The 15,004-nt window shown below is 46.5% G+C and overlaps 1 protein-coding gene across 3 annotated transcripts in view; it reads left to right on the forward strand.

Annotated features, from left to right (window-relative positions):
- Window positions 1-15,004, forward strand: part of IQCA1 (IQ motif containing with AAA domain 1) — a 163,883-nt gene that overhangs the window by 127,118 nt on the left and 21,761 nt on the right. For all 3 annotated transcript variants that reach the window (XM_044978528.1, XM_044978527.1, XM_044978529.1), the window contains 2 exons: window positions 606-713; window positions 4,926-5,125. In XM_044978528.1, coding sequence (XP_044834463.1) covers window positions 606-713; window positions 4,926-5,125 — 308 coding nt within the window. The remainder of the gene's footprint in view (window positions 1-605; window positions 714-4,925; window positions 5,126-15,004) is intronic.

The following is a 15,004-nucleotide window of genomic DNA, read 5'->3' on the forward strand; positions in this document are numbered from 1 at the left end:
GCTCTCTAGCGAGATGAGGCAGGACTTTCATTTTAGACTGCTTCAGTCTGCAGGAGTGCAATGCAAAAAACAAACATTGAACTGAACACAGACTGCTGTGCAGAGGGTCCCCACTAACTAAGATGTGGTGGGAATTATGGAGACAGGCAGCATTCAGAAAAAAAATTAAGTAACCTTTTAAACAATATATTTTCCCCTCTTTGAAATCCCTTAGATACTTCTAGGTTCATTGGTGATTCCAAAAATATGACATCTCAACTCCCCAAATTCTCTGCTATTGATGTGATTTATGGTGTCAGTAATGATTCTTTTATGAACCACAAAGTTTCTTTGAAAGGTTATTTAAGACTTATTTCTCTGCTGCACGCCCTCCACAATCTGCTTAGTAGGGAGAGTCAGCACAGGAATGTGTGCTTAACTTCATTTTCCTTCTAGGCCTGTATTCCATGGCAACATTCCCCTACCCGAGTCCCTTTCCCATGACAGAACTGGGTTTGCTCAGAGCATGCAAAATTTGTATTCCATGGTAGTTTTTCATTATTTGAATTATGCATTTTATAACAATACAGTGTCACATTTATTAAGCCCATGCTTCCTCCCTGCAGGCGAGTACAGCTATCTGGGGACTACGCTTCGTCAGGTAGATATAGAGCCAATGCCCTCTCTCACAGATGTCAGACAGCTAATAGCACTGTATGGAATATTGCCATTAGGTAAGAGCACAGCAAAAATTACTAACGGGCAGAATCTGATGGTTTGCTTCCTGCCAGTAACATACATTTTTACTAGCTTTGACAGTGCTTGATTGATTGTAGTCTAAAGCATTTTGCAGTATAATTGTTTTTCAATTAAGCATTCTGAGTGAAGGCCATATCATTTTAATAGTGTATAAAAGAGCATGAACATGCTATTGTCAGGTATTGCATTTCTTTGCCAGCTCTGTTTGCATTTTAACAGTTTGTGAATGGCAGCACATAAAGGAAATCACATGGGAAAGATAATAGCTAAAACAAGCTCCAGTGATTAAAATCAATCAAGTTAAGGGAAGGGCTAAGGTTGCAATTTACCTTTACAAGCTGGCTAATGTTACTTGGCACCAAGCAAGGTGAGCAGTTAAGGAATTAGTCTGAGTAGATTCCAGATAGCGGAAAGAGAGCACTTTTAAATGTCCTTGTAGTTTTAAATGCCAGCCACTATTAATATGAAACAAGACTTAGTTGGCGTTTTTTAAACATACTGTCTGGCCCAATATTTTTCTCAATACTGACAGGAGGACTATAGGCTAATCAGAGGGAATACAGGCACTTACTACATAAAGTACTACATAAATAGCATGTGCTATTTATAATTTTCTTTCATAATGTTGAAGCAGCAAAGAATTCATAATGTTTTCACTTTTGGGAGACCTCTGTCAGAGGACAGGCAAGTCCTTGGCCAACCAACTCAGTCCTATGTAGAATCATAGAATATTAGGATTGGAAGGGACCTCAGGAGGTCATCTAGTCCAACCCCCTGCTCAAAGCAGGGCCAACAGCAACAGCCTCATTCTCTGCCACTCAGTCCACTTGTTCCACCTCAGGCCAGAATGTCCCTGGCTCTTGTTTTGGTGTTGGGATGGAGGGGAGCAGGGAGCCTTCTCTTCCCCCACCCCTCCCTTTTGTGTGCCTTTAACAAAGACCAGGGACAAATGCAATCCTTGCACTCGGGCTGCTCTCTCTGTACACACTGGAACACACTGTGTGCATTCCATGGTGCCAGCCCCCTCTGCATGGGCATATAGGGTGGGCCCACTGCACCAAGGGGAGCAAGCTGCGCCATTCAGAAGACTCTTCCCATCCTACAACAATGGGAATTTGGAAAAGAGGGAGCAAGAGCTTTCCCTCAAAGGGCGTGTCCTTCAGTAGCAAGTTAGATTGTATTAGTTAACTTGACTCCCCAAGGAGAAGTTCTAAGATTATGTTAAATGGAACTTTGCAGTCAGCATAGACAGGGACCTTCATTTTAGGACCATGTCAGCTGGTCATTGGTTAACTCCACTAGAACCAGCTGATGACAAAGATAAACACAACATCCCTGTCTACACTGCAAGGTCATGTTTTAACCTAATTTTTTAGGATAATGAAGCCCAAAGACTGCTCCTGCCAAGGTAAGAGGGGCCCATAAACCTCCTCCCATTAATTGGAGAGAAACTGTGAGAGAGGAAAAATACCCTCAACCAGTAAAACAAATATATACTGCATTTGCAATAGCAAATGTATGTTAAAAAAATATATATTGCCTGAAGCCAAAAAGTCTCAGGAATTATTTCACCTTTGGATGACATTTTACTTAACTGGCCTCAGAACTAGTTAATCATTGTACGAGAGTGAGAGTGAGAGCATGTGTGCATGTGTGAGAAAAAGCTTTCCCAAAAATATCCACCTAATAGAGAAAATTTCAGCCGAAAAGGAATCTGAGAAAATTTTAAGCAGTAGAAAGGAGACTTTTTAATGGAAGTTATATTTCTCTAGAGGGAGGTTCTATTGCTCCATTATAATCAATGTATAATAGTAGTAAATTGGTATGAAATAACCAAAATATTCATATAACTTGAGAGGTTGGTAACTTCACTAGATGGTTCATGGTGCTGGAATAAAGGCTTACAGTGGCATTCATCTTAATACTGCACCGTAATTTATTTGGCTACTTAAAGTCATTAACACATTGATGGATGGGTTTGTTTTCACTTTTATTAGCATTGTTAGCTAAACTCTCCCCTCTCCTGTGGTGGTTGTAGAAGTCAAAGTTTCTCTTGCTCTTGGTACCTGGAATAGAACTTTTCCAGAACTGGCAAAGCTCCCGCAAAGGGCTCTCACCTTCTGGACTTTTTCCCCTACCAATTAGCTAGCAGACAGAAAGTTTGCAAACCCTCAGCCCGTGATGAGAGGCATAACTGTTCAAGTTCCTTTGGAGTGGTAATCACTATATCAAGACAAGGGCATGTTTTTATGTGGCATGTAAAATGTACTGACTTTATTGGATCATCAAGGGAGAGGCAATTTATATGTTTGCAGTTAAGTTTACTGTCCAAATTCTATTATGAGGGATGCTGACCATAATATATTAAATATTTTGTGGCTTTGTCCATGACAGCACAGATGCTGGGTCCTGCCTCCCCACTGACAGGCATGATGGCAACTACCATTCAGCATTTTCCAGCTCTCTATGCCTCCTTTCTCCAATCCCTCCCTCCCTAAGAGCAGTGAGCAATGCAGAGGAAGATAACCTCTGTATCATCGCCTCTTGCGCCATCTGGCTCTCAATGAGGGAAGAAATCTCACCTGCACATCTTGCAGCAGCACTTTCTCACTGGAGCATTAAGCACTTTTTCCTTCTCTAACTGAGGAAATCTCCAATCAGTCAGTGGAGCAAAGCAGTGGCTGAAACAATGTCCAGAAGTGCAGCAGAAAACAGCTGCTCAGCTTGCTTAGAAGGGAAAGAAGCTCCCCCCGAGTAGAGAGTCTCCTCAAAGAAGTGTCTGGGGTGGCTACCAGCCTTTGACATTGGAATTGTGAGAGAGTCAGAGGTGCTTGGCCCTTCCTTTTCATGACCTCAGGCTCCCTCTTTTCAGTCAGGCTTCTGTCTCTCCTTCTCCTTCTGTAGGGTGGCTTTCCATAGGATGCCACTATACAAAACCCAATCTGTGCAGTCACAGCCAGAGCCACAAAAAAGCATGTGACATTGCCTCTTCCCTGCTAAATTGCTTTCTGTGGCTCTGTTAAGACAGTGCAGACACCCCAAGCCCAGGCTTCAACAATACTCACTGATCCAACTATCAAGGTAGAACAGGCAACCTCATTTCTTTCAGATCAGAAGAGCTTAAACTGGAGAAGCAAAGGAGAGAGCCGTAAAGAGCAGTGAAATCTTGGATGGTGGTTGGTCATCATCCTCCCTGTCAGAGCAAGTGAAGAGGAGGAACCCAGCATCTGCACTGTCTCAACAAAAAAAGCAGAGAACAGAGAGCAGATTAGCCACTAAATGGGTATATGCCATGCCTCTACTCATAAATGAAGTAGCAGAGTTCTAGATAGGGCTTCATCTTTCCTTGCTGGAGAATGACTTGACAACACTCACAGCAATCCCACTCCCGGGTGCTGTCATTGCCCAGCTCAGTCAGCTACATTCCATTCCTACAATCAAGGGATCAGACTCTCCCACACTTACTAAAAGCAGAAATATATAAAGAGAAAAAAAGATGGTAGTGAGGGAAGAAAGGGGCAAAAGAAAGACGGATGACATCTGGTTTTAAATTACAGAAGAACGCTGATCAGGAAAGTACTCCAATTAGTTTGTTTTCTTATGGAAGTTGGAAAGTGTCATTTTTGGAGCAGATAATTCTACTATTTTAACATATGACAGGAATTTCCTCCCCTTTCCAATTATGAAGTGGGGAACAGCTCTGAGGTAAAATGTTTGTTTCCTCGTAAATTAGACCACAGGTATACCTACAACCATACATCTGCCTGACAGCCAACAGGCAGGCAGTTAACAGTTAGGTGTAATCGAAGGCAGATGTGTACTGTGCATAGTGTCAGGCTTGTCTTCTGCATGTAACTATGTGTCTCATTTTCATTTCAATGCTCCTTAGTCCGTTACAGCCCATATCCAACATTAAGCAAAGTGAAACGATTGCCCTGGACCTGAGAAGAATTTTGCTGAAAGTCACAATTAAAATAAGTTCAGTACTATTGGCTTTCCTGCCACGAACAAAAGCTAACATATTCTACAGCTGTAAAGTGAATTCTACACCACTTGTTCTACGTTAGTGAGATGAAGAGTTCACATTATGAAATATTTATCAGGAAGAAAAACTGAAGAATCATTCACCATTACATTTATGGCAGACTTAAATGAAAGCAATAATAGTGCCTTATTACTTTTTATAGGTTCTCAAGCAGTACATGAGAAGGCTCCTTTGGTGAAAGCCCTGTTGCTAGCTGGGCCCACAGGAGTAGGGAAGAAAATGCTGGTGCATGCCCTCTGCACAGAAACAGGAGCCAATCTCTTCAACTTGTCTGCCTCTAACATTGCTGGGAAATACCCAGGCAAGAGTGGTCTGCAAATGATGCTCCACATGGTGTTCAAGGTACTGTATTTTTTGACAGCTGATTCTCACTAGTCTGCTGTGTGCTTTTTTATTTCTTCTCTTAAAACTCCTGTGGAATCATATCCTACTTTCTTTTAAATAAGTTCCACTTTTCAAATACTGGGCTCAATCCAGTGGCCACTGGGTGAAATTAGATGGCTTGCATTTTATATTAGGTCCAACTAGGAGATCTAGTGGTCCCGTCTGGCCTTAAAATCCAGGAATCTATAAGAGGTAAGAGTGTATGGTGCCCTTGAAATGTCCACATTTCATTCCACTTCCCCTTGAGGATGATAAATCACCTTATGCCCATTTTCTCAATTTCAAAGAGTAGATCTTCAACAGGCCAGTTGCTCTGGGTTTAAAATAAAGCCAAGAACCAAAGTCCGAGTACACCAAAAAGAAGGCACAACTGTCCAAGGTCAAAACAAGTTTCATCCCAGATTTGAAACTCCCTTATGGCTTTCAAATTGCCTTAAAACAATGTTCTGACAACCAATACGTTCACTGTGAAGGATTTAATGCCCCAAGGGAAATCACTTGATGTAAGAAGGTTTTTCCATGTCACCACTTGAATGATCTTTGAATTACCTTGAGTATGAAAAGCATTATATAAAACAAAATTTTGTTCTGTGTTTCTGTTTCCTTCAATCAGGAATATTTATTTGAGATGCAACGTGTAGTCAAATAATGCTGGCTATTGTTGGGTGTATATTTCCTTGCACAGGAGTCACCACAAATGGCTCTCTGCTACACAGCTGTCTGGTTAGCTGTAGTCATCATTTTGAAAAAGGAATTCTAGCTTAGAATTACAGGAACAAAAACGTAAGATAATATATGATGGGCTTGGAAATGAAACCATGTGTATTAATTATGAACGTATCCAGAACCCTTACTTATGGACATAGTCAGGGCCCGATTTCTTCCTTATTCCATGACCTTCACATTTCTCATGAGAAAGGGTGTAGGTCTACAGTCCCAGGAGGAATCCTTTAAAATTGAGACAAAAAACAAACAAGATCTCCCTTTCCCAGTGACAGAATCGCCAGGAGAGATTATGGATTCAGAATCCTTTTCTCCAGAAAGGAAACGATCATAGAATCATAGATGATTAGGGTTGGAAGGGACCTCAGGAGGTCATCTAGCCCAACCCCCTGCTCAAATCAGGACCAACCCTAATTAAATCATCCCAGCCAGGACTTTGTCAAGCTAGGCCTTAAAAACCTCTAAGGATGGAGATTCCACCACCTCCGTAGGTAAGCCATTCCAGTGCTTCACCACCCTCCTAAGTGAAATAGTTTTTCCTAATATCCAACCTAGACCTTCCCCACTGCAACTTTAGACCATTGCTCCTTTTTCCGTCATCTGCCACCACTGAGAACAGCCTAGATCCATCCTCTTTGGAACCCCCCTTCAGGTAGTTTAAGACTGCTATCAAATTCCCCCTTCACTCTTCTCTTCATAGAATCATAGAATCTCAGGGTTGGAAGGGACTTCAGGAGGTCATCTAGTCCAACCCCCTGCTCAAAGCAGGACCAACCCCAACTAAATCATCCCATCCAGGGCTTTGTCAAGCCTGACCTTAAAGACCTCTAAGGAAGGAGATTCCACCACCTCCCTAGGTAATGCATTCCAGTTCCTCACCACCCTACTAGGGAAAAAGTTTTTCCTAATGTCCAACCTAAACCTCCCCCTCTGCAACTTGAGACCATTACTCCTTGTTCTGTCATCTTCTACCACTGAGAACAGTCTAGATCCATCCTCCTTGGAACCCCCTTTCAGGTAGTTGAAAGCAGCTATCAAATCCCCCCTCATTCTTCTCTTCTGCAGGCTAAACAATCCCAGTTCCCTCAGCCTCTCCTCATAAGACATGTGCTCCAGCCCCCTAATCATTTTTGTTGCCCTCCGCTGGACTCTCTTCAATTTATCCACATCCTTCTTGTAGTGTGGGGCCCAAAACTGGACACAGTACTCCAAATGAGGCCTCACCAGTGCTGAGTAGAGGGGAATGATCACATCCCTCGATCTGCTGGAAATGCCCCTACTTATACAACTCAAAATGCCATTAGCCTTCTTGGCAACAAGGGCACACTGCTGACTCATATTCAGCTTTTCGTCCACCGTAACCCCTAGGTCCTTTTCTGCAGAACTGCTGCCCAGCCATTCGGTCCCTAGTCTGTAGCAGTGCATGGGATTCTGCCGTCCTAAGTGCAGGACTCTGCACTTGTCCTTGTTGAACCTCATCCTATTTCTTTTGGCCCAATCCTCTAATTTGTCTAGGTCCCTCTGTATCCTATCCCTACCCTCCAGCATATCAACCACTCCTCCCAGTTTAGTGTCATCTGCAAACTTGCTGAGAGTGCAGTCCACACCATCCTCCAGATCGTTAATGAAGATATTGAACAAAACCGGCCCCAGCACCAACCCTTGGGGCACTCCACTTGATACCGGCTGCCAACTAGACATGGAACCATTTATCACTACCTGTTGAGCCCGACCATCTAGCCAGTTTTCTATCCACCTTACCGTCCATTCATCCAGCCCATACTTCTTTAACTTGCTGGCAAGAATACTGTGGGAGACTGTATCAAAAGCTTTGCTAAAGTCCAGAAATAGCACATCCACTGCTTTCCCCTCATCCACAGAGCCGGTTATCTCATCATAGAAGGCAATTAGGTTAGTCAGGCAGGACTTGCCCTTGGTGAATCCATGCTGACTGTTCCTGATCATTTTCCTCTCCTTTAAGTGGTTCAAAATTGATTCCTTGACGACCTGCTCCATGATTTTTCCAGGGACTGAGGTGAGACTGACTGGCCTGTAGTTCCCTGGATCTTCCTTCTTCCCTTTTTTAAAGATGGGCACTACATTAGCTTTTTTCCAGTCATCCGGGACCTCCCCCAATCACCATGATTTTTCAGAGATAATGGCCAATGGCTCTGCAATCTCATCGGCCAACTCCTTTAGCACCCTCGGATGCAGCGCATCCGGCCCCATGGATTTGTGCTCATCCAGCTTTTCTAAATAGTCCCGAACTACTTCTTTCTCCACAGAGAGCTGGTCACCTTCTCCCCTTACCGTGCTGCAGAGTGCAGCTGTCTGGGAGCTGACCTTGTCTGTGAAGACAGAGGCAAAAAAAGCATTGAGTACACTAGCTTTCGCCACATCCTCTGTCACTAGGTTCCCTCCCTCATTCAGCAAGGGGCCCACACTTTCCTTGACTTTCTTCTTGTTGCTAACATACCTGAAGAAACCCTTCTTGTTATTCCTAACATCTTACTTTTAAGCTCAGTTCCCTCAGCCTCTCCTCATAAGTCATGTGCCCCAGACCCCTAATCATTTTCATTGCCCCCACTAGACTCTCTCCAATTTGTCCACATCCTTTCTGGGGCCCAAAACTGGACTCAATACTCCAGGTGTGGCCTCAGCGGTGCTGAATAGAGGGCAATAATCCCTTCCCTCAATCTGCTGGCAATGCTCGTACTAATGCAGCCCAATATGCCGTCAGCCTTCCTGGCAACAAGGGCACACTGTTGACTCATATCCAGCTTCTCATCCACTGTAATCCCCAGATCCTTTTCTGCAAAACTGCCGCTTAGCCAGTCTGTCCCCAGCCTGTAGCAGTGCATGGGATTCTTCCGTCCTCAGTGCAGGACTCTGCACTTGTCCTTGTTGAACCTCAATAGATTTCTTTTATCCCAATACTCCAATTTGTCTAGGTCACTCTGGACCCCTATCTCTACCCTCCAGCATATCTACCTCTCCCCTCAGCTTAGTGTCACCCGCGAATTTGCTGAAGGTGCAATCCGTCCCATCATCCAGATCATTAATGAAGATGTTGAACAAAACCAGCCCCAGGACCGACCCCTGGGGCACTGTGCTTGATATCCGCTGCCAATTAGACATTGAGATGTTGATCACAACCTGTTGAACCCAACGATCTTGCCAGCTTTCTATCCACCATATAGTCCATTCTTCCAATCCATACCTCTTTAACTTGCTGGCAAGAATACTGTATCAAAAGCTTTGCTGAAGTCAAGATATATCATGTCCATTGCTTTCCCCATCTCCACAGAGCCAGTTATCTCATCATAGAAGGCAATCAGGTTGGTCAGGCATGACTTGCCCTTGGTGAATCTATGTTGACTGTTTCCGATCACCTTCTTCTCCTCCAAGTGCTTCAAAATGGATTCCTTGAGGACCTGCTCCATGATTTTTCCAGGGACTAAGGTGAGGCTGTAGTTCCCTGGATTCTCCTTCTTCCCTTTTTTTAAGGGATGAGCACTATATTTGCCTTTTTCCAATTGTCCGGAACCTCCCCTGATCGCCATGAGTTTTCAAAGATAATGGCCAATGACTCTGCAATCACATCAGCCAACTCCTTCGGCACCCTCGGATGCATTAGATTCGGCCCCAGGGATTTGTGCATGTCCAGCTTTTCTAAATAGTCCTTAACCTTGTCTTTCACCAATGAGAGCTGCTCACCTCTTCCCCATATTGTGCTGCCCAGTGCAACCACCTGGGAGCTGACCTTGTCTGTGAAGACCAAGGCAAAAAAAAGCATTGAATACTTCAGCTTTTTCCACATCATCTGTCACTAGGTTGCCTCTCCCATTCAGTAAGGGTCCCACACTTTCCCTGACCACCTTCTTGTTGCTAACATACCTCTAGAAACCCTTCTTGTTACCCTTTGCATCCTTTGCTAGCTGTAACTCCAATTGTTCTTTGGCATTCCTGATTACAACCCTGCATGCTCGAGCAATTTATTTATACTCCTCCATAGTCATCTGTCCAAGTTTCTGCTTCTTGTAAGCTTCCTTTTGGTGTTTAAGCTCACCAAAGATTTCTCCATTAAGCCAAGTTGGTCACCTGCCATATTTGCTATTCTTTCTGCACATCAGGATGGTTTGTTCCTGCACCCTCAATAAGGCTTCTTTAAAATACAGCCAGCTCTCCTGGACTCCTTTCCCCCTCATATTAATCTCCCAGGGAATCCTGCCCACCAATACCCTAAGAAAGTCAAAGTCTGCTTTTCTGAAGACCAGGGTCCGTATTCTGCTGCTCTCCTTTCTTCCTTTCGTCAGGATCCTGACCTCAACCATCTCGTGGTCACTGCTGCCCAGGTTGCCACCCACTTCTACTTCCCCTGCCAATTCTTCCCCGTTTGTGAGCAGCAGGTCAAGAGTAGCACGGCCCCTAGTTGGTTCCTCCAGCACTTGCACCAAGAAGTTGTCCCCAACACACTCCAAAAACTTCCTGGATTGTCTGTGCACCGCTGTATTGTTCTCCCAGCAGATGTCAGGGGGATTGAAGCAGGGCCGCCCAGAGGGGGGGGCAAAGGGGGCAATTTGCCCCGGGCCCCGGTCTCCGCAGGGGCCCCCAAGAGAAGAGCGGAGGCTCCTGCCTCCGCCCCTCTCCTGGAGCCTCAGCGTCTCCGTCGGGGCCCCTGAGCCCCGCCCCGCTCAGAGATGGTCCCGCCCCGGCCCCGGCCCCAGCCTCTTACCGAGCACGTCTCCGGCCGAGCCCCTGAGCTCCGTCCCGCTCAGAGCCGCGTGGTGAGCGGGGCGGGGCTGGGAGCTCCAACGGGGCCTGAGCCCCGCCCCGCTCAGAGCGCCGTGGGGAGGGGGCGGGGCAGCTGCCTCCGCTCGGCGTGGAGCTCACAGCCCCGCCCCCTCACCACGCGGCTCTGAGCGGGACGGAGCTCAGGCCCCGCCAGAGACGTGCTCGGTAAGAGGCTGGGGCCAGGGCCGGGGCCGGGGGGAGGAGCGGGACCCACTGCCGCCGCCGCCGCCGCCGAAGCGCAGCCCGGTCTTCGGCGGCGGGGGGCCCCTTCTGTTCCGGGACCCGCCGCCGAAGTGCCCGGAAGGCCCGCGGCGGGTACCCCCCCCCCGCCACCGAATTACCGCCGAAGACCGGGCTGCGCTTCGGCAGCGGTCCCGCTGCGGCGGTAATTCGGCGGCGGGGGGCTCCCGCCGCGGGTCTTCGGGGCACTTTGGCGGCGGGTCCCGGAACGGAAGGGCCCCCCGCTGCTGAAGACCCCGGGCCCCCGGAATCCTCTGGGCGGCCCTGGATTGAAGTCCCCCATAAGAACCAGGGCCTGTGATCTGGAAACTTCTGTTAGTTGTCCGAAGAAAGCTTTGTCTACCTCATCCTCCTGGTCTGGTGGTCTAAAGCAGATGCCCACCATGACAGCACCCTTGTTGCTCTCGCCTCTAAACTTAACCCAAAGACTCTCAACAGGCTTTTCTCCAGTTTCATATGGAGCTCTAAGCAATCATGTTGCTCTCTTATATACAGTGCGACTCCTCCACCTTTTGTCCCCTGCCTGTCCTTTCTGAACAGTGCTCCAGTCATGTGAGTTACCCCACCTAGTCTCTGTTATTTCAATCACATCATTGTTTCCTGATTGTGCCAGGAATTCCAATTCTTCCTGCTTGCTTCCCAGACTTCTTCCTTTTGTGCACATGCACCTAAGATAACTAGCCAATTACCCTACTTTCTCAGTATGAATCAGGAGGCTTTCCCCGTTGCACCCTCCTCCTTGTGTTTCCTTCCAGTATCCCACTTCCTCAGGGCTTAGGTCACCATCCCCCAGCAAACCTAGTTTAAATCCCTCCTCACTAGGTTAGCAAGCCTGCCTGCGAAGATGCTCTTCCCTCTCTTCGTTAGGTGGATTCCATCTCTTCCTAGCAATCCTTCTCCTCCTCTTGGGAGTGGTGGTCATGGAACCCCCATCCCTAGAACAATGCATCCCATACCTTCCGGTTGATGGGGTCTCCTTCTGATCTCTTCCCTCAGATGACTCTTCCAAACCATTCTCTGACATAATACCTGTGCAGAGAGCCTGAAAACTCTTACCTCTATCTGCACTGGGGGTACATGGGTTCTCCTCTTTCTTCTTCTGGAGGTCACATGCTGCCAATTTTCTTCCCGTTCTGCATTGCCCTCTCTGATTCTTCAGCATGCGGTGCCTGCAGTACCAAACGCTGACTTCTATCCAGAAAATCTTTATTTTCTCTGATGCAACACAGGACTGATACTTGGGTCTCTAGTCCTTTAACCTCGTCTTCCAATATGGAGACCAGTTTGCACTTTGTAGAGACAAAGTCGCTTCTGTTCTCTGGAAGAAAGACAAACATGGCACAACCCATGCAGGTCACAACAGCTGATCGCTCACTATCCATATTGTCTTCCTTCTAAGAGCCTCTTCAGATGTTGTATTTACTGCTCACAAAAGCCTGAAAGGCAAAAACACTCTGTGGGAACTCCCACAAAGTGAACTCCCAGGAAAACTCCCTCTGTTTGCCTGTCCTCTGTTCGCCGCACACATTCACAACACATGAGGAGGGAAGCTTATTTGTTCCCACTAAAGGTTTCTTCCTCTCCATGATAGACTAGTATCTGATCACAGCATGTATATGCACAGGTAACGTATCTGATCACTGCAAGAGTATATGCACAGTATAATTCTTGACATAAAATACTTCAGTATATTGCAGCATACATGTGGCATTTATATTCACAGCTCTCTGAATCTCACTGTCCGACACATAATAGTTCACCTCGTTACATTTTTCCTTGTGTGTAGATTCACAGATCTCAGTAACAGATAGTTTCAATTATAAATTTTGCACGCAACAGCAACTGTTACCCTAGTCAGACTGGCATAGAAGGCATTTGTATTGACAAAGATACTTATTTATAGTTAGCCAAACAAAATAAAGATTGTGTACTTATAATTGTAAGTGAATTATAGGAAACATTGCGATAGTTATTTTTCATATTATATGATCCATGTAACCATTACTAAACCATGAGATTTACTAAATATGGATTTATGGTGTCTAATGATGAAGGTGAAGTAACCTAGAACTCTTGATTACCAATCACTTCAACAAACAAAAGAGTTTTGGTAACTAAATTAAACTCTAGAGAGCATTAAATGACCATTAGGAAACTTTCTATCCATCATTGAACTGATGGCAGTCATTTCACGGGAGACACCTTAAACAAGAGAACAACGTTGGGAAAAAATGAGACTTTAATTTGTTTCAGATGCAAAAATCCAAATCCCTTTTTCGTATAATTATTTTTGGAAGGGCTCTGTTGCAAGATACAAACCAGCTCTGACAAAAATGGGACTCAAGGTATTAAAAACTGTCACTTTTAATGTAATTTAGAGGAAATGACCTTAGTGAGAAAACACTGAAATTTCATTGTCTTTACTGAAAAACATATGAGTGATTAATATTTAACAGCAAAATTACTAAAGGAAGCTGTGAGTGTCAAAAAATAAGCACCCGTGTTCTCACAGAGAAGTCATATACCACAGTGATCTGTTTCAGAGCATAGAGGAAGGATTTCCATCTGATATTGAATGATGTCCCAGTAGTGCCTGAAATGAATCTGATTCTTCACGTCAAGGGTGCTGGATCCTTCCCATAAGTGGGGAACCAGGGGTCCAATCCCCCTGAGGCCTCTCCTTCCCCCAAGGGCCCACCCCAGCCCTCCCTGTTCTGCCAGAGACCCTGCCCCCAGCCAAGCTGGAGCGGGGCTGGGGAGTCCGCCCCCCCAGGGTGGGGAAGGCCGAAAGCAGTCTCCTGCCTGTGTCCTCGCCCCCTGGGCCCCCCACCCAGGGCAGGTGGAGGAACCCAGGCTCACACACGGCTCTCCCCGACCTGGCTCTGGCTGGGAAGGGCTCGGAGCTGGTAAGAACCACACGGGCAGCTGCGGGGGAGCCACAATGGACCCTCCTACCCGTCCATGGTGTGGGGCACCCACCAAGAGCAGCTCCCGACCCATGTCTCCACCCTCCATGTCTCCGGCCCCACAGCTGCCCATGCGGCTCTTACCATGGCCCCGGCTGCGGCTCTGAGGCCCTCCCCCGCATCTGGAGCCAGGTTGGGGTTAGAGCCGCGTGGGCTGCTGTGGCGAGCCGGTGCGGAGTCGTGGACCTGCCACCCGCCCTGGGACGTACGGAGAGACCAGGGGCTGCTCTCAGACCCCGCCCCCCCACACACACACACACCGCACCATGGGCAGGTGGAGGGTCTGCATGTACGGCTCCCACAACTGCCTGAGTTCCCCTCCCCGGCCAGGCTCCATGTTGGCCTGGCCAGGGGGTGAGACCTGGCCAGAGGGAAGAGATGGGGAAGGGGCTGCAGTCTGCCCCAGCAAAAAGTGGACCAGCCACGTCCCGCTGCCACACACACACACACACACACACACCCCGGTTCCAGCGCCACTGCTTCCCATAGAAACCAACATACATTGGAGTATTTTGCTTATAACTATTTTCCATACCCTGCACCTGACTAAAGTCAACGGAACGGTTGGTTTATGCCGGCTGAGCTGGGCCTCAGTTCATGAGTAGCGCTTCAGCAAACCGTACCTTATACAATGTTTTCCATGGGAGAAATAATAGTCCGATTTATCTGACAAAATAAAAGGTTAGTGGAGGCAGCCTAGCCATGATAGCAGCAAGGGAAAAAGCTATAAGACATAAACCTCTCAGGCATGGAGGTATAAAACTGTAGGCGGTTTGTAAGCCACAACTCTGAGGCAAAAAATATAACTGGCATTGCAACAACACTGAAAAGGGCAGCAATCAGATTAATCACTTAAACCCCTCACTTGACATCTTTCCCAGGGCAGCAGCAACACACAGAAAAGGCATCATACAAGGAGCCACAGATGAGAAAGGGCTACTGGTACAGTAACACAATAGTGCTCCTTCTGTTGAAACATACTGCATTCTATTTCAAACAGCATCACTATTGGAAGATTGAGTAACAAAAGGTATTGATTGTCTCCGGCTTTGGTAAATTCCATAAAAATAAATCAGTCAGTTTCATTTGTGTTGTGGCTTTCTGAAATCTGAAA

Source organism: Mauremys mutica, chromosome 10 (assembly GCF_020497125.1).
Source record: "Mauremys mutica isolate MM-2020 ecotype Southern chromosome 10, ASM2049712v1, whole genome shotgun sequence".
Lineage (NCBI taxonomy): Eukaryota > Metazoa > Chordata > Testudines > Geoemydidae > Mauremys > Mauremys mutica.